Source organism: Bubalus bubalis, chromosome 16, assembly GCF_019923935.1.
Source record: "Bubalus bubalis isolate 160015118507 breed Murrah chromosome 16, NDDB_SH_1, whole genome shotgun sequence".
NCBI classification, from domain to species: domain Eukaryota; kingdom Metazoa; phylum Chordata; class Mammalia; order Artiodactyla; family Bovidae; genus Bubalus; species Bubalus bubalis.
The window spans coordinates 30,082,981-30,105,039 of record NC_059172.1 but is presented as its reverse complement, the minus strand read 5'-3'; the positions used below and the strand labels follow the sequence as shown (position 1 = coordinate 30,105,039).

Below are 22,059 nucleotides of genomic sequence, written 5' to 3'. Positions count from 1 at the left end.
GAATATTCAGGATTAATTTCCTTTAGGATTGACTGGTTTGATCTTGCAGTCCAAGGGACTCTCAAGAGTCTTCTCCAACACCACAGTTCAAAAGCATCAATTCTTCGGCACTCAGGCTTCTTTAGGGTCCAACTCTCACATCCATACATGACCACTGGAAAAACCATAGCTTCAACTAGATGGACCTTTATCGGTAAAGTAATGTCTCTGCTTTTTAATATGCTGTCTAGATTTGTCATAGCTTTTCTCCCAAGAGCAAGCATCTTTTAATTTCATGGCTGCAGTCACCATCTGCAGTGATTTTGGAGCCCAAGAAACTAAAGTCTATGTTACTTTACTTTGTTTTCTTGTTTTACTGGCTCAGTGCTCCTAAATTTTCTACCTATTGACACATTCACGGTCTGTCCCCACTACTAGAATGGAAGCTCCATGAGAATACGGACCATGTCTTGTTAATCTTATTTACGTCCTGCACCCAAATTGAGCATCTCATACACACACATAAGACACTCAAAACATGTGTTAGTAAGTGAAAGATCTGTGTTAGAAGGGCACCAGGGCTTTGGGAATCCAGAGGAAGAAGCCATGACTGCCATGGGGAGATGAAGGGAGATCCCAGGAGGAAGTGACATGGGGTAAGTAGGCCTTGAAGGGTAAGTAGGCATTTCTTGATCATAATAATGATTTTAATAATACCAGCTGATCCTCCCTCTGTATTTTGCTTCTACTATGTGCCAAACACCATGTCAGTCACAATATATATGTTTTATCCCAGCCTCCTGACTCCTTGGCTAGGTAGGGATTATTCCCATTTTACAGATGAGATAACCAAGGCTGAGAGAGATTAAGTGATCCACAAGGTTCCCCAGCCAGTGGGGCTGAGCTGGGAAATGTTCCTAGTCAATGAAGAGTTCTTCCTCCATGCCACATGGGAAGGTTTGGAGAGGAACTGGCCAGATTTTAATAATAAAGGTGTATAACCTCACAGTCTCTATATGTTATCCCACTTAATCCCCATAATAGCCCAATTAGGTGGGAAGTCTTCCTAATCCCACAGGTATAGCTCAGAGATGGGGAGACTGGGCTAGAACTCAGGACCCTAGGACCCAAAGCTCAGCCTGCAACAGTGCCCCCAGCAGGTGGGCATGGGACAGTGAAGGAAGCCAGGGCTGAGTGTGGGGCTGCCCAGGTGACACCAAGGGGGCCCTGAGGCCACCTGTCTCCGTCTGGGCACAGGTGGGAGGGTGGTGAGAGGCCTGTGCTCCCTTTTCACAGTGAGGTATGGCAGGGCAGGTGGCGGAGGTGGGTAGATAGTTCAGGGTTGGGTTGGGTTGGACCAGCCTTGTCAGTGCCCCTGATGGCCCATCACAGTCCCGTGTGGAGCTTTCTTGCCACCTTGAGGCCATTGAAGGGACCTCTCTGCTATTTCCACCACGATGCTTATTAAGTCTCAGAGAAACGATGACCCTGCTTCACTGTGTGGGTCCTGGGTGTGAGTGCAAGTGTGAGGAGATGGGGATTAACTTTCTACTGAGCACCAACTGTGTGCCCAGCAATAGTGTGTATAATCTCATTTAATTCTTAGAGCCTCCCTCAGGGGTGGCTGTTACTACTAACTTGGTAGCCCCAAGTTATAGATGAGAAAACTGGGGCTTAGATGACCTACCCAAGGCCACCTAGCAGGTCAGTGACAGATCCTGGCAAATATGGGAGTGCAGGTCTGCTGGCTGTGGAGGAGAGAGGGGGTCAGTACACATGAGGTCCTCTAGTTTATAGGAGGGAGTCAGTAACCAATGGGATCCTATATAATCTTTACTCCAGTTTATGTACCTGGGGCTCATTATCCTGCATCTTATGGAGGAGGAAACAGATTCCAGCTAAAACCTCTTTGAAAGCGGGCCCTTGTCTGCCTGTGCCTGCCACATCTCCAGACCCAGCACACCCCTGGCACATAGGAGGTGCCTAATAAATGCTCATTCAAAGGAAGTGATTCAGTGGGTCCTTTGGTGCTTAGTGGCAGAGACATTGGAGCCTGGCAGACCAGACCGGAAACCCAGCTCTGCCACTCCGAGCTCTGTGACCTTGGACCAGTTGCTTAACTTCTGTGAGTTTCAGTTTCCTCACTAATAAGATGGGAATGATAACAGTACATACCTCATAGAGTCGTGGTGATAATGAAATGAGAATGAATTTGCCCAGTAACCCATGGTATTTTGGCAATATGTAGCTGAGAAATTGGAGAAGGCAATGGCACCCCACTCCAGTACTCTTGTCTGGAAAATCCCATGGATGGAGGAGCCTAGTAGGCTGCAGTCCATGGGGTCGCTAAGAGTCAGACACGACTGAGCGACTTCACTTTCACTTTTCACTTTCATGCATTGGAGAAGGAAATGGCAACCCACTCCAGTGTTCTTGCCTGGAGAATCCCAGGGACGGGGGAGCCTGGTGGGCTGCCGTCTATGGGGTCGCACAGAGTCGGACACAACTGAAGTGACTTAGCAGCAGCAGCTGAGAAATACTAACTATTAAAAAGAGACAGTAACTCAAGATCATACTGCAGAGATGGGATTTGAACTCAGATCTCTACAACTTTAAAGCCTGATTCTTTTTTTTTTAATTAAAAATATTTATTTACTTGGCTACATTGGGTCTTAGTTGGGCAGGCAAGATCTTTAGGTGTAGCTCAAGAGCTTCTCTCTAGTTGTAGCATACAGGCTTAGTTGCCCTGTGGCATGTGGGATCTTAGTTCCCCAACCAGGGATCAAACCCCCGTCCTCCACTTTGGAAGGCAGGTTCTTTACCCCTGGATCATGAAGGAAGTCCCCTGAAGCCTGATTATTTCTATTATGCCATACAACCTGGGGATCAGGCTGAGCTGAAGCGGTCAGTGGAGACTCCCCGGAAGAAGAGGTGCTAGAGGCGGGTAGAAAATGGAGGAAGAGGCATTCTGGAAAAGAGGCCCGGCATGAACAGAGATGTGGCCACCGGAAGGGCCGTTGGGAGCTTGGGACACAGTGAGAGGCCTGGGGAGTTGGGGGCAGGGGAGTGGTGAGATGGAGGAAGGCCTGGCTGCCAGGCTCTGGGCTGAACTACTCAGAGAGGCTGGAAGGAGGGGCTGATGGGTAGGCCCCGAGGTCAGTGAATGGTTTATTCTTTTTCACTTTTTCAGTGAATGTTTTTGCAGGAGCAGATCAGCTGGTTTTGCCTCTCCCACTCCTCCAATTTCCCTCCTCTCCCCAGAGCTTGACTTATGCCTCCCCTGGACTTCCCTCCCTCTCCTTTCTCTCCTGCGGCCTCTTCTGCTGGCATCATGCCTCCCTCACCTCTGCCCATGGATGCCCTACTCATCCTTCAAAGCCTGTCTCAAAGGTTACTGGCTCCCTGGAGACCCTCCCTGGGTCCTGTCAGAAGTCTGGCCATCTCTGTGCTCCCAGGGCCCTATGGAAGCCTCTCTGGGCAGCACACACCAAGCATTCCCTCCAGATGCTCTTGGCGGGGGATGGTATTTGGACCTTCACTACCACTTGCTGTCACCTTTCTTCCTTCCTCTCTGTCATGGACATTTCTGCTCAGCTCCTCCACATGCCTACCTCCAGTGTCTCATTTCTAAGGGGAGCATACAGTCCACGTGTTTAGGCATGAGCTAACCCACCTGCTGTTTCAGCAAGAATTGGCAAGTGTTTTGACACTTCAAATACACCTACTGAGAAGTGGTCAGACTTTTCTTTTTTTCCATGTCATTTCTCCATTAACCTAGTCTTGGCATAAGCCAGAGATGACAAACTCAGCGGGGGAGGGGAGAAGAGGCCTGGAGCAGGAGGGGAGTGCTAAGCTATGTTATATAACTTAACCCAGACGGGACTTTGATGCTGTGGTCAACAAATTACGTTGTCAGTTTGTCAGTTGCATTCATGTCACTGCTAGATCTTGGGTGAAATTTAGGGCACTGATCTCAGGGTGGGAATTAGAGGCCATATGGGAGGATTTGAATGATTTAGAACACCCCTGGCTCCACTAAATCCCCGTGCAGCACAAGCTGCCTTCCCTGAAGACCTTGAAATGACCTTGTCTTGGAAGTTACCCTGCAAAGTGTTTCAGGGTACACTGAAAGAGAAACAAACCACTCCACACTTAGTGGCTTAACATGACAATTCGTTCTTTTTCACAGTTCTGTGGGTTGGCTGGGTGGTTATTCCACTGGTCTGGTCTGGGTTGTCTCCGGTGACTGCATCCACTAGATGCTGGGCTCAGCTGGAATGGCCGGGCGCTGAGCTTCTCTCTCATGTGGTCCTGCATCTCCATCTTCTTCCTGGCACAGTGGTGGCCTCAGGATTCTCAGATGATGAAGGCAGGAGCTAAGCCTCTGAGGTCTGAGCTCTGCAGCTTCAATCATGTTGTTTATCATTCTGTTGGTCAAAGCAAGTCACCAAGCCAGCCAGGATTCAAGGCATGAGGAAGAGACTCTACCTCTGGATGAAAGGAGCTGCAAAATATCGTAGGCATGATTTCAATCTACTCCCCAAGGGGTGGCCAACGCTCTTCATGTCCAAGCCCCATTGTCTCTAGTCCCATAACTGGATTTAGATGCTTTCCTGCCTCAGGGGACTAGTTCCAGAGTCAGATCGGGGAGGAAGAAGCATCCACATCAGAAGAATTGCAAGGTTTTGCTAATTTATTAATATATCACCCAAAAGTCTGGATAACGTTTGTGGGGATGTTGTCTGTGGGTGCTCGCCCTTGGACGGAGGAACATACTTTTCACTGGGCTGGACTATCAGTGTGAGTATGTTTGCCTCCAATTCCAGAGTCAGTGTGCCAGTGTGAGCACCTAGCAGCGGTTTTCATTATTTGCTTAGTTGGTTGACAGAAACCTGGATTCAGCTGAGGTCTATGCTTGATATTGAATTGCCAGAATTCTTTGCTTTAACATAGAGGAGGGAATCCAGTGCTAAGGGAGGAAGCAATGTTGATGTGGTTTGCCCTGTGTGATCCACTCACATACCCCCCAAGCCAAGTTCCACAGTCCCGACTTCCTCTTAGACAGCCTGGAGGAAATTCCCTTCACCAAGGCATGGAGAAACACATCAGTGAGGGGAGCATCTTTAAAGCTGATGTAGTACTTTTCTCTGCAGGCTAGGGATGCTAGTGAGAGACACTGTCACAGAAACGGACTCCATAATTTTAGTGGAAATGATGGGATCCCAGGGGAGCAGAGCACACACAGCAGCACTTGGCCACCTGGGACAGCAGATGCCAAGTGATACTCAGAAAGATCTAACCCACAGATGTCTTTAGCAAAGACTAATCGTTTAAGGGCCAAATAAGACCAAAGGGAATAGACAGGCAGCCTCTAAGTCCTCCTTAATCTGTGTAACAGAAACAACAAAGCAAAATCACAAACAAAACCCTCCAGTCCTGCTAGCAAAAACCTGATTTGACCCATTATGAAAGAGAACTTTGGTCCCTCACCCAAAGCCCCTTGAAAGGAAGGGAGGCCAGTACCCTTCAGAGTGAGCCCTTCAATAAAATCCCAGATACATACTGTAAATCTTCCTTTTAGCCTACCTTCCACAAAGGGTCCTAGACCATTTGCCAGAGAACTGTGCTCTGTGAAAGGAAAACACGCAGGCTTTTCAGGATTAGCAGGACTTGAGCCTATCTAATGCTAATTCCTGAGAACACAGAACACCACAGTGTAGAGGTTCACGTGTGTCAGGTGACAGCTGGAGTCTGACTTCAGTCCAGGCATGGTGCTTGGACTCATCCTGCAATCGCATTTTTAGTTTCAGGGAGTATAATTGGAATTTACAGCATACATGCACCTGTAGACCTGTGGATAAGGGCCATTATGGTAGAAAGGGCCAAGTGGAAGCTTCTGGAACTTTTTCTTCTTACTGATCAATAACCCAAAGTCATGGTGCAAATCCAGGAAAATTACAGAAATTTGTTCCCTCATCAAAAACTTGAGAGATGCAAGCTACTTTCTATTGCATCTCGCTTAACTTACTTCTTCAGTCTGTGCAGAAGGCGTAAGTCTTGGAGGATGAACAGGGAATTACCATAAGCTTACTCAGATGATTCCAAATAATGATTCCAGCAGCTCCCAGTCTAGTGCAGTCTTTGTTTTTAAGAATGAATAGGGGTAGTCTTTTTATGGGAGCATATATATGTATTTTTTGGTCATTTAATATGAAAACTATTTATCTGAAAAAGAATTTTTTTTTAATCTTTCTCTATAGAAAATATCAGAAGCAGCTTTATTTTTCTTGGCAGGGGCAGCAATACAGCTTTCTCATCTTGTCTTGAAATTCTCCAAGTCTCTGATTCTCTGTTACAATGTAACCTGATCATCCTTCCATAACACAGACACAGAATGTCCAGTACATTGATGACATCATGTTCCCAGGATTCAGAGAGTTAAAAGTAGCAGATACTTTAAGATGAAAAAATGTGCTGATAATGGGAGATGAATCCCATAAGAACATAGGGGCCTGCCACCCAAGTGAAGTTTCTGGGTGTTCAGTGCTCTGGATCATGCCAGGAAAGAGATACTAGTTGGGGTTCTTCAGAGAAACAAAATGAATAGAAGACACAGCTACAGATATGTGTATATAGAGATAGAGAGATACAAGGAGATGTATTATAAGGAACTGGCTCACTGGATTATTGAAGCTGAGAAGTCCTGTGATCTTCTGTCTGTAAGCTGGAGAGCTAGGAGTTCCAGTAGTACAGTTTCAGTTCAAGTTTGAAGGCCTGAAAAGCAGGAGAGGTGATGGTTAGTTCCAGTCTGAAGGTAGGAGAAGACCAACACCCCAGCTTGAAGATAGCCAGGCAGAGAGCAAATGTTGCCTTACTCAGTCCATTGTTCTATTTCAACAGATTAGATGAGATCCACCCATACTGGGAAGGGCAATCTGCTTTATTCCACTATAAGTCTAATGTTAATCTCATTCTTTACAAATACACCTGGAATAATTGACCAAATATCTTGGCACCCAGTGGCCCAGTAAAGTTAACATATAACATTATCACATCCTACAAAGTAAAACGAACTTGCTGTGCTTTCTGCTTCCTAGTAGAAGTAAGAAAGAAGCATACTTGCTGGGTTTCCATGTATTTTGGTGGCAATGTATGTCACATTTTGGAGTGCTGCTCTGATTCATTTCATTTACAGAGTAACCAGTAAGGTTGCCAGCTTCAAGTGGAGCATTGGAGAAGGAAATGGCAACCCACTCCAGTGTTCTTGCCTGGAGAATCCCAGGGACGGGGGAGCCTGGTGGGCTGCTGTCTATGGGGTCGCACAGAGTTGGACACGACTGAAATGACTTAGCAGCAGCAGCAGAGCAAAAGAAGGCTTCCAGATGTCCGGGCTGAAGGGCAAGCAGCTCTTTCTCATAGCCTTGATGACTCAGCTGATGCAAAGTGAGTCATGTGTTTGCAGCAGATGGGGATGAAGTCAGCCTGTGGCAAACCCTGAGAAAAGAACCGCAATGGAGTGTCTAGGAGTCAGGAGCAAAGCCAGGCACTCCTTGGTAAACAATTTTCCTCCTTTTGAGGAAGAGCTCCTGGCTGGCTGCTGGGCCTGCTGAGAAAAAGTCCCTGTGTGGAGGTACCAACAGCTATGAAAAATTAATGACTGTCACACACAATCTTCTCTTTTCCCAAGAATACTTGGGTGTATGTGCCCAGTGATTGCTTACTGGAATATTGGTGAGTCCTGAGTCAGGTATGAGAAAATCCTCTATTATTGGAATTGGGTTTCTTCTCCCTCCAGAGACTATGCAATTGCCAAGTTCACCAGTAATCTCCTTATTGTTAGTCCAATGGATACTTTAAAAAATCACTTTGGAAATATGGACAATTTCAAATGTGCATGAAAGTTGAGAGGATAGTGTAATGAACTTTCAAGTACCCATCGCAAAACTTCAATAGTATTGACAGTTTCAACTTCAACTGTTTTGACAATTTACCCATTTTGTTCAACGGATGTTTTTAATAATCTGTCTCATAGGGAAGCACTCATGTCTCTGATCCTGTTGACCTGTACTTCCTTGATGCTTTCTCCAAGGTGAATCTTTTCCAGTTTTCCTCTGACCTTGCTGCTGCTCCGTGGCATGCTCTGCTCAGAGCCTCCTTCCTCTCCTACCCCTGAAATGTTGGTGCTTCCCCAAACTCTGTCTTGGACCTTTCCCTCACTTTCCACACTCTCCCTGCGTAAATGCAGCCTTTCTCATGGCCTCACATAACTTCCCAGGGCTAGCGAAGCCCACATTTTAATGAGATCCCCATCTCTGCCTTCATCTCAGACTCCTGTTCCAGACTGAGACTACAATATCCAGAAGTCTCCTAGATACCTCTCTCCTTGTCTCAAAAGCATGTCCCACTCAACATGTACCAGACTGAGCTTGTCCTCCTGCTTAAACCTGCTGTTTCCTGTTTTCCTATTCATCTATTCAACACACAGTTATTACATATCTACTGGGTGTATAAGAAAGATTGGAAGATTCTGGAATAGGCAAAGAAATCACTGTTATAATAAAAAAGATTGACAATAACAAGTGTTGACAAGAATGTGGAGAAGCTGGAATGTTCATATGTTGCAAGTGAGAATATACAATTGTGCAGCCCTTGCCCCCCAAAATTAGTTCTAAGTCCATGGAGGATGTTAAACTGCGTGAGCCTAGATGGAGAGGGGGTAAAAGTGTAGGTTTTGACAATGGCCTGACTTGGGAACAGGAGTGTTTAGAAAGGGCGGGGAGCTGGGGGTCTGGATTATGGGGCCTCTGAGGGATGTGGGTGGTGGGAGGAATGTCTGGGGAAGGATGTTAACACCACACAACCTGGGCAGGCTTAGGGAGCTCCCCAGCCAAGCATGGCTCAGGGGGCATGGGGCCTCCAGTGCCCCTCTAGCTGGGTTGGGGCAGCCATCATGATGACCATCATGTATCTTCCAAGAGGCCTAAGCCTCTTGGACCTAGGGACAGGGGGCGGCTTCAGGAAAGTGACTAAGATTAATTAGAGTTCCTGCCTACCCTGGCAGGGAGAGGAGGAGCTTCAACTAGATTTGATTTGATTTGTCAAAATAAGAAAATTCCTCCTTTCTTACATCCTGCGTGCCATCAGGTAATTCACATACAGATTTACAAACTGTGATATGTGTGAGATAAGAGGGGGTGGCCATAGAGATAGAAAAAAGAGGGCAGATTCATTATTTATTTAGCTGGCAGAGGGCATAGGTCTTAGTGGCAGACTGGAAGCAGAGGCTGGAAATGGATGCAATTTACCCCCCCCCCCCAGGTTTCGGACTGAGACTGGGGTGCATTCCCCATCCCCTTCCTCTGGATGTCCATCCTCGCAGCGACAAAGACTGCGGAAGGTGCTGCTGGAATAGGACTTGGCCCTGTGATCTGCCCCGAATCCGCAAGCGCCGTCTCCTTGCTACCTGAAAATGCCAAAAATGTGCCCCGGCGGTACCCGCCCTCGCACCCCCAGGTGTTAAGGGCGGGGATCACAGCGCGAGAGGAGTTAAATCTCAGTCTTTCCTCAGATCAGCCACCAGGGGCTCCAGCGAGGCCTCAGCCCAGCTCCTAAAGGGCCCACCGGACCCGCCTTCGGGTGGCGCGCGTCTGCGGGTCCCCAGGATTCTCTAGGCAGCCTTCTCTTCCCAAGGGCCTGACCCCGCGCCCCGAAGCTCTGGCAACTGGAACCGGGGCTGGGGGTGCGAGCTTAGAGTTTACAGCCCTGGGGCCACGTCCGATCCCCAGATTCGGAGCCTGGAGCCAGGTTCGAGGCTCTTGGGCGGAGACTGAGCATCTTCGGGCTCGCTCCGAGTCGCGGATCCCTGCAGGCTTCCAAAGCAGGGGCGCCGCCCTCTCTCAGGCAGCCGCGTCTGTGTGGGCGGGGTTGCTGGCTGCGGCCAGTCCGGGTCCTTAGTCTGGATTCGCCAAGCAGCGAAGGGGAGAGACAGAGAGGGGTGGGGACAATGCGTGCAGGGGAGGGGCTGGGAAATGGCTGCCCCTGGGAAGAACTAGGTCAAGGATGAAGTCTGCATCTGAGAAGGGCTGAGCATCTAGTTAATTTCCCGCCTCTCCCTGCCGCAGCCCAGAACGGGGGCCTTGAGCCGTCAACCTCTCTCACTAGGCCTTCTTCCAATGCAGTGGAGAGCTGGGTGTGATGCAGGTGAGGCGGCGGCCTGCAGCTCAACCCTGGGCTGGAGGTTTTCGGCCTCAGAATTTCCTCTTATCATCAGGACCATTCTACAGATGAGGAAACAGGTGGCTGGCGCTGGACTGGAGGTCGACCTGCTCCTAAGTGGAAGCTGCCAAATTCCACAGCTTCCTCTCCCTCACCTTTCGACTGAGTTGCACTCTCTCCCTCAGCTTTTGACGCTGGACATCATTCTCCGTACTGAAGCACTCCCTGGCACCACAGGCCCTGGTTTCTCCATACAGCTTTGGACGAGCACTTCCTCAGCTTCCTTTGGGCCTTTCTCTTCCTACCTTTAACAAGTCACCAGAGGCTCAGGCTGGGTCCACTTCTCTTTCCATTCTGACACTGTCCCTGAGGAAGCTTAGCGGGGGCCATGGGGGGCTGAATCCCAGACCTTGTTTCCAGGCAGCTCTCACTTCAGAGGGGGAGCCCTGGTAGCCTATGGCTTTCTGGACATTTTCCCCGGGTGAGATGTTGCCCACTCAGAGATAGCACCATCTGCCTGGCCCATGGAAATGTGTGTGACTTGGGACTGGGTGTGTGGGTCAGAGGGACAGCTGAAAGGAGGAAGGGTGGTATCCATACACAATACTGCTGTAGCCTCAGTGTGGCCTTGTCTTGTCTGCAGGGCCCTATTAGAATTCATATAGCAGCAAACTTGTGATGGGCCAGGAAGAATCCTCATAATCAGTGTCTGTGTGTGTGTGTGTGTGTGTGTGTGTGTTTATAGAAGTGGCTGCTGCTACTGCTGCTAAGTCGCTTCAGTCGTGTCCGACTCTGTGCGACCCCATAGATGACGGCCCACCAGGCTCCCCTGTCCCTGGGATTCTCCAGGCAAGAACAGTGGAGTGGGTTGCCATTTCCTTCTCCAATGCATGAAAGTGAAAAGTGAAAGTGAAGTCACTCAGTTGTGTCCGACTCTTAGCGACCCCATGGACTGTAGCCCTCCAGGCTCCTCCATCCATGGGATTCTCCAGGCAAGACTACTGGAGTGGGGTGCCATTGCCTTCTCTGGTTAATGACCATAAGGGGTCTCAAAAGTCTTAAAGGGGTAGGAGTGTTCCTTGGGAGCCAGCTTTGTTGGGGACAACAGTTGCTGCTTCCCCAAGGGTCCCAGGCCCCTGAGGACTTTGGTTCCTTTTTATTTGTTTTAAAAATATTCATTTATTTGGCTGCATCAGGTCTTTATTGTGGCAGGTAGGATTGTTCATTGTGGCATGCAGGCTCTAGAAAGCACAGGCTTAAGTGCCATGTGGGATCTTAGTTCTTTGACCAGGGGTCAAACCCGTATCCCCTGCATTGGAAAGCAGATTCTTAACCGCTTGACCACCAGGGAAGTCCCAGGGCTTTGGGTTTTAAAGGGGAGACTACGGTGACTTACACCAGTGGGATTCTAGCAGGTAGCATCTATGGGCAAGGCTGGGCTTTAGCCTCCAGCAGCCCCCTAGCCTTTTTCCCAGTGATACATTCACAGCCTACAGGACTGGCTCCCCTCCACCCGACTTCCTCCCTGACATCCTGGGCTTCAGAAAACTGGTCACCCCTGCCTGCTCTCAGTTGTCTACTCCAGAGGCCTGCTACCCTCCTTGGTCAATCCCTCATGCAAATCAGGTTTCTTTCATTCAAGGACTTCCAGAGGGGGCTTACCCTTCCCGCCCACGCCCGCCCCAGCCACATCCATGATACCCCTTCCTACCTCTGCTGTCCGTACTTCATGGCTACTTTCTCTGAGAAGCTTTCCTGACTGCCCTGCTAGATATTTTTTCTTCACCCTCCTCTCAAAGTCGGGCCTTTAGTTGGCCTATGGCTTCATCTGACACCAGCTTTTATTGTCCGAAGTGGGACTTCTTTACCTCTGTGACCTCGTGCCCAGCACGGAGTGAGTCACAAAGTGGGTGCTAAGGACAAGTCAAACTGCGTGCATGAATGAGTGGCGGATTTCAGGCACTGTTTGAGAAGTCCTGGCTGAGCTGTCCTGGATACTGAGTGAGGACTAGCAGATGCTAGGTTCTGCTTCATGAGTGTCCTGGGACTCTTCTGATGGGAGGCCTAGTTTTCTCAGAAGCATGACCTCTGGATGACCTTCGGGACCCTTGGCAAACAACTGTCATCCAGAATTAACCTGGGCCAGCTGGGCCCCTGCTCCCATTTTCCTCTGTAGGCTTCTGCTCTGAACAATCCAGGGCTCAGCCTGCTGTGGTTTGATATCTGTTTGGTACCTAGGCTTTCATGGAACTTGACCTGTGAAATAATAGAAAATAGATGTGTTGGTCTCTGCCCCCTGTTCCTAGCACAGAGCTCTTAAAACTCTTGGAATTTCTTAGGTGATAGGCGTGTCTTTTGTTTTATTTTATTTAAAATTTTAAAAATTTATTTATTCACGGCACTGGGTCTTCATTGCTGTGCATGGGTTTTCTCCAGTTGTGGCAAGTGAGGGCTCTTCTCTGGTTGTGGTGTGTGGGTTTCTCACTGCAGTGGCTTTTCTTGTTGCGGAGCATGGGCTCAGTAGTTGTGGAGTACAGGCTTAGTTGCCCCTCAGCATGTGGAATTTTCCCAAACCAGGGATCGAACCTATATCCCCTGTTTTGTCAGGCAGATTCTTAACTACTGGACCACCAGGGAAGTCCAGGAATGTCTTTTGTTTTAATGAGGAGACTCTTGGTGGTCTCCTGGATAGCTTCAGGATGGAAGCTGGTCACCAGAAACACAAAGTCACAATTAGAAGCTTGGAATTTTCAGCCCCACCTTCCATCTGCTGGGAAGGGGAGAGGGGCTGGAGACGGAATTAATGTTCCATTATGCCAACATGATGAAGTTGTCATCAAAATCCCCAAAGTTTGAGGTTCGAAGATCTTCCAGGTTGCTGGAGTTACTGGGAGGGTGGTGTGCCTGGCCAGGGCATGGAGGCTGCCTGTCCCTTCCTCTATTTATTACCCTATTCTTTTCTCCACCTTGGTGTGTTATTTATCCTTTTAGGATAAACCAGTAAACATAAATGTTTCCCTGAGTTCTGTGAGCCATTCTAGCAAACTATTGAACCCAAGCAGGGAGTTGTGGGAACCCTGATTAAAGCAAGTCAGTTAGAAGTACAAGGTATAGCCTGGGACTTGCACTTGGCATCTGAAGTTGGGGAGACAAGGAGGCAGTCTTGTAGGATGAAGCTCTTAACCCGTGGGAGCTAATGCTGTCTCTAGGTAGATAGTGTCATAATTGAGTTAAATATAGGATCCCCAGCTAGTGGTAGATAATTGCCTGATGTGCAGAAGTCCTACCCACTAACTGTGGTGTCACAAGTGAAATGTGGTTGGAGTGTGACAGTGAAGGGGAAAGACAAGTATGTCCTGCCTACACCCTCACAATGGGGTCCGGTTATCAGGATCCTAGCATCTTTCATGCTGACAACTCACAGGAGCTGGGGATTTCTCAGATGGCCCAAATGAATAAATGCAGAGCCCTGCATGCCCGCTCTCCAGTATGCACGGTACACACACATACACACACACGCAAATAAATCCAGAGAGACACTAGTGAGCCAGAGGGACCAGTTTTATTAGATTCCAGCAAGACTATACAATACGTGTTTCATGCAGATTAAATAAGTGTCTTCGCTGCCCCTGAGAGGGAGCACTTTCACCTCCAGCTCCTTCTTTGGTATGTCAAGGGGTGAGTGTCAAGGGGAACCATCGACATATTCTGCATGGGGAACAGTTGGGATCATGACTGGAGGTGGTGGTGGGACCGTGGGCAGCTGAGGGCTCCTGAGACCTTGAGTCTTCAGAGGCTTAGGAACCACAGGATCTTGGTCCTTTGCTGGTGGTGGCACCTGAGGATCTTGATCTTTCAGAGGCACCGGGATTATAGGAACTTGACTCTTGACAGGCTCCAGGACCATGGGGCGTTGATCCTTGACAGGCGCTGCAATCACAGACTCATGATCCTTCAGAAGTTCTGAGACCCCTTTCCCTTGATCTTTGACCAGCTGTGGGACCACTAACCCTTGTTTCTCTACAGACTCAGAGAGCACAGAACCTTCCTTCTTCACAGGTTCTATGACCATGGCATTTGGATCCTTCAGTTGCTCTGGGACCATAGGACCTTTGTCCTTGACAGGTGCTAGGACCATGGGGCCTTGGTCTTTGACAGGTGCTGGGACCATGGGGCCTTGATCCACAGGCTCAGGGACCGTGGGGCCTTGGTCCTTGATAGGCGCTGGGACCATGGGGCCTTGATCCACAGGCTCAGGGACCATGGGGCCTTGGTCCTTGACAGGTGCTGGGACCATGGGGCCTTGATCTACAGGCTCAGGGACCATGGGGCCTTGGTCCTTGACAGGTGCTGGGACCATGGGGCCTTGATCCACAGGCTCAGGGACCGTGGGGCCTTGGTCCTTGACAGGCGCTGGGACCATGGGGCCTTGATCCACAGGCTCAGGGACCGTGGGGCCTTGGTCCTTGACAGGTGCTGGGACCATGGGGCCTTGATCCACAGGCTCAGGGACCGTGGGGCCTTGGTCCTTGACAGGCGCTGGGACCATGGGGCCTTGATCCACAGGCTCAGGGACCGTGGGGCCTTGGTCCTTGACAGGCGCTGGGACCATGGGGCCTTGATCCACAGGCTCAGGGACCGTGGGGCCTTGGTCCTTGACAGGTGCTGGGACCATGGGGCCTTGATCCACAGGCTCAGGGACCGTGGGGCCTTGGTCCTTGACAGGTGCTGGGACCATGGGGCCTTGATCCACAGGCTCAGGGACCGTGGGGCCTTGGTCCTTGATAGGTGCTGAGACCATGGGGCCTTGATCCACAGGCTCAGGGACCATGGGGCCTTGGTCCTTGACAGGTGCTGGGACCATGGGGCCTTGATCCACAGGCTCAGGGACCGTGGGGCCTTGGTCCTTGACAGGTGCTGGGACCATGGGACCTTGGTCCTTGACAGGTGCAGAGGCCGTGGGGCCTTGATCCTTCAGAAGCTCTGGTACCATGGAACCTTCATCTTTAATTCTTGCTGGAACCATAGGACTTTGATTCTTTAGAGGCATGGGGGCCAGGGAATCTTGGTCCTTGACTGATGCTGGGATCACAGAACCTTCTTTCTTTAAAGGCTCAGGGACAGTATGATCTTGATCCTTAATTGATGCAGGGAGTATGGGACCTAGATCCTTCAGAGGCTCCGGGACCACAGGAGCTTGATCCTTCAGAGGCTCTGGGACTGTGGGGCCTTGACCCTTTGAAGGCTCTTGGATCCCAGGACCTTGATCTTTCAGAGGCCCCGGGCCCACTGGACCTTGATCCTTGTCTGGTTCTGTGGCTACAGGACCTTGATTCTTAGGTGAATCCCTGGTGGGTTCGACCTGGCTCCTGCAGAGGAGAGAGAGGTTGTCACTGTGAGGGCCAGCGCTTAGACCAGGGACAGGGCAGAGCACAGATTGCCTGTTAAGTCTTGCCCAGTGGAGCCTGGGCAGGGCAGCTCTTGCTGGGGAGACAGGAGGAGGATCTGATCTCCAGATCCTTAGTATAGAATGTGGGGTAGGGTGAGGGGCAGACTGGGAATTGGTCATTCAGTGTGCTTGCCAATTGATGATAACCAGCAGATGGCATGGAGGGCGGCCCCCAGGTGGTAGTGGCAGTACTGTACTGGGACTCAGAGTCTTCCAGTGGGCATCCTAGCAGCCTGTCTACCCCACACTCCCCCCAGGCCTCTCTTCCTTCCTCCAGGATAGGTGGGGTCTATCCTGGGGGCCCATCTTTGCTCTCCACTCAGGTGACCCTACAGGCTAGAACGCTTCTGTTCTCAGAGTTCCCCAGACTCCTCCCTTTCCCTGACCCCCTTGTTAAGTACTCAGTTGGGAGGGGCAAGGGGTCTCAAGGCACACATGAGAGAAAGAGGGCAGTGGGAAGGTCTCTCTTCCCCACCTCCCCTAAAAGGGTAAAAAGTATTTTATCACATTGTTTAGAACAGCTGGCTGGGGTGACAGTAAAAAACAGACCAGCTTTTAATCAGTTTTATTATAGCTTTAAATTCTTGTATAGACCATGTACCCCACTGTCACCTGCAGCATATTTGGTGGTGACTGGCTGGGACTCCCCATTCAGACAGTGAAGAGGCCCTGCTCCCCTCGCTCTGTCCCCACTCTGGCCCCCTTTACTCTCCCTGGGCCAATTAAGTCTTTACACTTAAACCTACTTCAGTATTGTAACAGTTCCTGTCATTTAAAGCGGGTCCTGTAAGACTTCTAGATGTACACTTTCTTAGCTCATTCTGGTTTTGTCTCTCTGGGCCTCAGGTGTGTCATCTAGTTCACTGGGTAAAATGGTATTTACTCAGAAATTTATTATGATTAGAAGTTATATACATACAGCACCTTGTACCGTGTTCTATGTAATATTGCTATTATTTTTCTGTTTACTTAGAAGTAAAGTTACACATATTTGGACTATTTTTATTCTGACATGTCATCCCAGTCCAGAAGCTTCTTACCATATTTAGCATCTTGGGCCTCCTAGGAACTGACATTTCTCAACCGAGTACAGAGTGCCACAGGCAGCTTGTCCATCCAGTCCCTCTGGATGTCTCTGAGCATCACAGTGGAAGAGAGGGGCCGGGGTGGCTCCCTAGTTCAGAACAACACAGAGCACAACTGCCCTGGTTACATGGACACAGCTGGCTACCTTTAGTAGGACCCTAGTGTTTATGGAGGGAGCAAGGCTACAAGAAGCATGCAAAGTCTAAGGGTGGCATTAAAATACTTCTAATACTTGGTGGTTGGCCAGAGAGGAAAAGTAAAAACCGAATTCAGAGGAGAATCCAGCAGGAAATTGATTAGTTAATCCTATCTGGAAGTGAACTACCTGGATGGAGTCATCCCAAATGGGGTGATGAAGCTGAGACATGAGACAAAAGAGGTGACTATGGCTTAACTTGATCTCGGGGCTTGGGTTGCAAAACCTATCCCACTGGCAGGATATGGGGCCAGTGTCCTCTGCTGGCATGGAGATTTAAAAGAGGGCCAGACCCACAGCATGGATTGTAAAGTACCTTTCCCTGGATGTTTGTGCCACTGGTTCCCATGCCTTGCCTCATTTTTCTGCTTAATGAACATTCTCAGCCAGCTATGAGCTAACCCCAAAATTGCTCTGATATACACCTCTATATTGATTTGGTTAGTAAACTTGTTTCCTTAGTAAGTGTCCTTAATTATGGAAAGATTTAGAATTAGATTAGAAGTGATAAATAATATTACCTTTGGGGGTATTAAATTTAGGAAAAAAATCTGTGTAGAGTTAGTTTGAAAGTATTGATGCTGTTTAAAATAATTTGCATATTATATCTAATATAATAATATATTATTATAATATATATATTTGGCATATTATATTTAGACTAGTTTTGTGATTCCAATATAAAATGTGTAATGGAATAATTAATTTAGAGTTGTTTTGAGTTGAAAGATATGACAATTTTATAAATTTTATAAACAATGATGAACTTTTATTACAAATCGATAGTAAACATATTTTTAAGCTTAGTTTTAAAAAAAATTACTAATAATTTAAAAAATTTAGGGGAATTGAATTAAGTTATAAAATGCTCCTTAAAAGGGTTTGTTCCATTTTACTAGATTTTTAAGTTTGTTACTTTTATAAATTAAACATTTCTTTTTAAAACCAAAGCAGTCTTGGTTGGTCTTCCTGTGAACAAAACCACCCTCAAGTGCAACATAAAACTCTCATTGACATTGACTGGCCATCACTTGGTTCCATGGTGGCCTGCCAGTCTCCCCATCTGTAAAATGCCCCGCCACTCACAGTGCCCTCTGTGTGAATGAGACAGAGCCGCACACCCAGGGTGGCAGCCAGTGTGTGGTTGGTGAGTGGTGATGGGCCATGTTCAGCCCACAGGCCAGCTGCCTAGGGGCCTGGTCCAGCCTGCACAGCTGAGTCTGGGTCTGGTGCCTTGAGCCAGCTGCACATCTTCTCAAGACAGCATACAGGACAGGCTCCTCCCGCCTCCCAGCCTGTATACTCTCTCAGAAACTAGAATGACCTGCTGGCTTTTTCTTGGCTTCTATGCTGCTTATTCCCTGCCAGATCTTGGGCAATTACTCGACCACAATAGACCTCGGTTTCCTCACCTGTAAACTGGATGACAATACAAATGCCAGAGAGCATTATGACAGAGGATCAGATGATCCTGTTTGGATCTGAAATCATAATTGGTGACATTTGTAGAGCGCTTTGGTGCCTTATGGGCTTCCCTGGTGGCTCAGACGGTAAAGAATCCACTTGCAATGCGGGAGACCTTCATTTGATTCCTGGGTTGGGAAGATCCTCTGGAGAAGGGAACAGCTACCCACTCCAGTATCCTGGCCTGGAGAATTCCATGGACAGAGGAGCCTGGCAGGCTACAGTCCATGGGGTCACAAATAGTCGGACACGACTGAGCAACTTTCACTTTCACTTTGGTGCCTCACGTGAGTAAGTCCATAACCACAGTAACTGTGTAAGAGTTTACCGGACGCTCACAGGCACATTATTTTAGCTCACTGGAGCCTCTGGCAGCCCTGGAGGAAGGCAGGAAGCCCTGCAGCCTCACCCTCTTGCACTGTCCTCTGGCCACCCTTGCTGCTTGACATACTTTCAATGTTTGTTTCTTTGTTTCTGCTGCCTGGATTGCCCTCTTTCACCCACTTTCCCCTGTCTGTCCCTGATGGCTCAGCTTGGATCTTATCTCCTCACAAGGTCTTCCTGGATGCGCCAATTAGTTTTGCCTATATCTCCCTGCAGCACCATTTTATAGTCTCTCCCTGCATTCATAGATACCCTGGTTGCATGTAAAGTTCCCCCCCCGCCCCATTTGACTGTGTGCTCCCTGAAGGCAGGGACCATCCACCTGGCCTGCAGCCCCAGTGCCCAGCACAGTACCTGGAACAAAAAAAGGTCAAACAGAATCACAAATTACTGTCGCTGAAACCTGGTTCATCATCTATCCCATGGCCCCAGCCAGAAATTCCGAGTCATCCTAAATACCTTCTGCTCCCTCAAAGCCTTCATTCAATCCATGAGGAAGCATCTTTTCTGGCTCCTAACGTGTATCTCCTAAAGACTCACATTTCTTTCCCTCCCAACCTTCCCCTCAAGCTGTGCCGTCATCTCTGTGGACCACTGCCACAGCCCACTAACTGGTATCTCTGGCCTCTTCTCCAACATAGTCTTCATACAGAAATTATAAAAAAGGAGCAAATCCTTGGGACTTCCCTGGTGGCCCAGTGGCTAAGACTCTGCACTGTCAGTGCAGGGTGCAGGGTTCAATCCCTGGTCAGGGAACTAGATCCTACATGCTGCAGCTAAGACCCGGTGCAGCCAAAAAGGAAAAAAAAAAACAAAAAACCAAAGGAAGTCTTTTCTCCTGCTGAGACATCTTCAAGGCGTCTCCTTGCACTGAGAATAAAGAAGTTTTACCCTGTTCCACCGCCCTCCCTCGCTGACCAGCCTGCTCCCATTGCCTTCCAGCCATCTGTGCCCTAGCCTCTCAGCATGCCCTGCTCCTTTCATTCACAACTTCGCATGTGTTGCTGTCTTCTCCTGGGACATTCTCTTGCTCCCTCTTCCTTGCTAATCCTGCTCATCCTCCAGGGAAGCAGATGTGACCAGGCCACTGTACAGGCTCTCTTGGTCCCTGACATTTTCTTTGCTATCTCTTATCACAGATAATTACTTGCATTCTTTTCCATTAATGTTTCCCCTTCTAGACTGAAGTGTTCAAAGGACAGGACCATGTCCATTTTGTAAATCATTGTACCTAAAACAGTACCTGACTCAGGGAAATCTCTGACTTGTCCAATCAATGAATAAATGAGAGACTTTTCTGTACCAGGCTCTGTCCTATTTGCAAAATGTAATATTCCTAGGTTATATGAGAAAACCAAAGTCTTAGAAACTTAATTTACTGCCTGTTTTCCTGTTTCCATGGTGACAGGCAAGGCCTCCTGGGAATACACACGCTGACCTTGAAGCCAAGCTATATTAGAGTCTGGAAGTAGGATTACCAAGCCCTGCCTGAGACTATCTGGAGAAAAGGCTTTCTTCCCTCCCACTGATACTTGCCTTTGCGCACAATTCTAATCTCATAATCCACCTGTGATTTTTTACTTCCCATATTGACCCCTGATGCACCATCACAGCAGGCCCCAGTTGAGGCCGTTCCTGGCGTAGGGCCTTGTTTAGAAATCAGGGGCCTGTGGACCCTGTCCTTGAAACTCCTGCTTCCTCAGCTTAGAAAAGCTCTGAGAAAGAAAGAAACTCATATGTCAGTCTAGGTCCTGGGTATTTTAAACCTAGATTATTTCTTGTTCAGTAAAGAGCAGCCTGCTGGAGGAGCAAGTACCCTAATGGGACTTGCGGCCAGAAGAGCTGGGTTCAAAGGCTGACTCGAGTCCATCCTAGCCGCGGATGTCATCATGGACATCCAGGCTTCCAGCTCAGTTTATTAATCTATAAAATGGGAGAATTCCCCCTTCATTTATGGGAACACTCATGGCATGACCCCTGGAATGCAGGAGATATTTCATAAACATTAGTCCCAAAAGGAGCTTAGTGATCTGGTCCAATGTCTTATTCTACAGACGGGAAACCAGGCCCAGAGTGGGCAACCAACTCCCCACAGCCACACAGCTAAGAAATAGCAGGTCCAGGTCTTAACAGAGGCCTCTCAAAGTTCACCGGGTGGGTGGGAGGGATGGAGCCAACTCACTTGAAGCAAGGATGGGCAGGAGAGCTGAGAGGGGCCAGGCTGTCTGTGCCTCATGGGCCCTGCAGGAGGAGGAGGGGGGACAGTGCCAGACGATTTCACAGCTTTGTCTCCTTCTGTCTGCCTCCAAGGGCCCTGTACAGACACGCACGTTTCCCAGACACAGAGCTCCCAACATATTATAAGAGATGCAGCTACCCGAGGGAGAGTGTCAAGGAAACTGCCTTTGAAAGGCTTGTTATTCTTAAAAGAATTGCGGGAGACAAGGCTTTCTCAAAACAAGAACTCTTGTCCCGCCCCTGTCTCCCATGAGGCTCCATGGCCTCTATTTTAGCAATTATCATGGTGTTTGGTAATTACCTGACCCTCCCCACCAGCTCGTGCATCATGAGTATCTAGTGTCTGGCTCCTAGTACCTGGCAGACATTTGTGGGAGTACTGGGTAGCTGGCGTAGAGCTATTTCTCTTTATTCTATCAATATTTGATGTTTTTTTCTCTTTTATCCATTCGCTGGACCCAGTTTGCTGAGTCTGTGCTCTGGGTTAGGCCGTGTGCTGGGGGGCACAGGTGGGCATGAGGGAGGTGGGAGGCCCCCACTGTGGGGACCACGCCATGAGTGCTGTAAAGCTCCCAGCGCACCAGGACCACCAGCCTTGGCCCCAAGCCCTCATCTCCCTATGTCTCTCCAACCAGAGAGGCCTAAGTTCCTTCAGTGCAAAGACACCACTGTGCTGGGCAAGTCCTTCCTCTCTGGTCCCAGAAAGCACAACTCAGCAGAACCGATCTGAAGGCGCCTAGGCTGGAAGGACAGATCGGAGGTTCATGGGTCTCCTGAACTTGGGCTGCTGTCTCCCCACCAGCCAGCCCCAGCCGCTGCCTGAGCTGCTCAGGTCTGGGGGGTCGGGCACACCCCTGCACGAGGCAGCCCACCCTCTGTGGCCAGGACCGTGAGCAGAAGCCTGGATTTCTGTCAGCTCCACTCCCTCCCACCCCTGCCCTGCTCTGGATCCTGTGCTCTGGGGTCACCCTTCCAGAGAATGCCCTGTTGACTGATACGTGAGGGTAGTTGAAAGGACAGCAATTGTGTCCGAATCCCTGACTTCTCT

At 49.1% G+C, this 22,059-nt stretch overlaps 1 protein-coding gene and 1 long non-coding RNA gene across 2 annotated transcripts in view; both read right to left on the bottom strand.

Moving 5' to 3' along the window:
* Positions 1-4,143: 4,143 nt before the first annotated feature.
* Positions 4,144-7,301, bottom strand: LOC112579638. Its single transcript, XR_006545297.2, has 3 exons — positions 7,099-7,301; positions 6,660-6,753; positions 4,144-4,483 (listed from the first exon to the last, which is right to left on the bottom strand). It is a non-coding gene; the product is annotated as an uncharacterized LOC112579638 (long non-coding RNA).
* A 6,436-nt stretch (positions 7,302-13,737) lies between these two features.
* MAP6 (microtubule associated protein 6) overlaps positions 13,738-22,059 on the bottom strand; it is an 84,647-nt gene continuing 76,325 nt past the window's right edge. Inside the window, exon 4 of the mRNA XM_006074085.4 lies at positions 13,738-15,563. Coding sequence (XP_006074147.3) covers positions 13,880-15,563 — 1,684 coding nt within the window. The 3' untranslated portion in view covers positions 13,738-13,879. The remainder of the gene's footprint in view (positions 15,564-22,059) is intronic.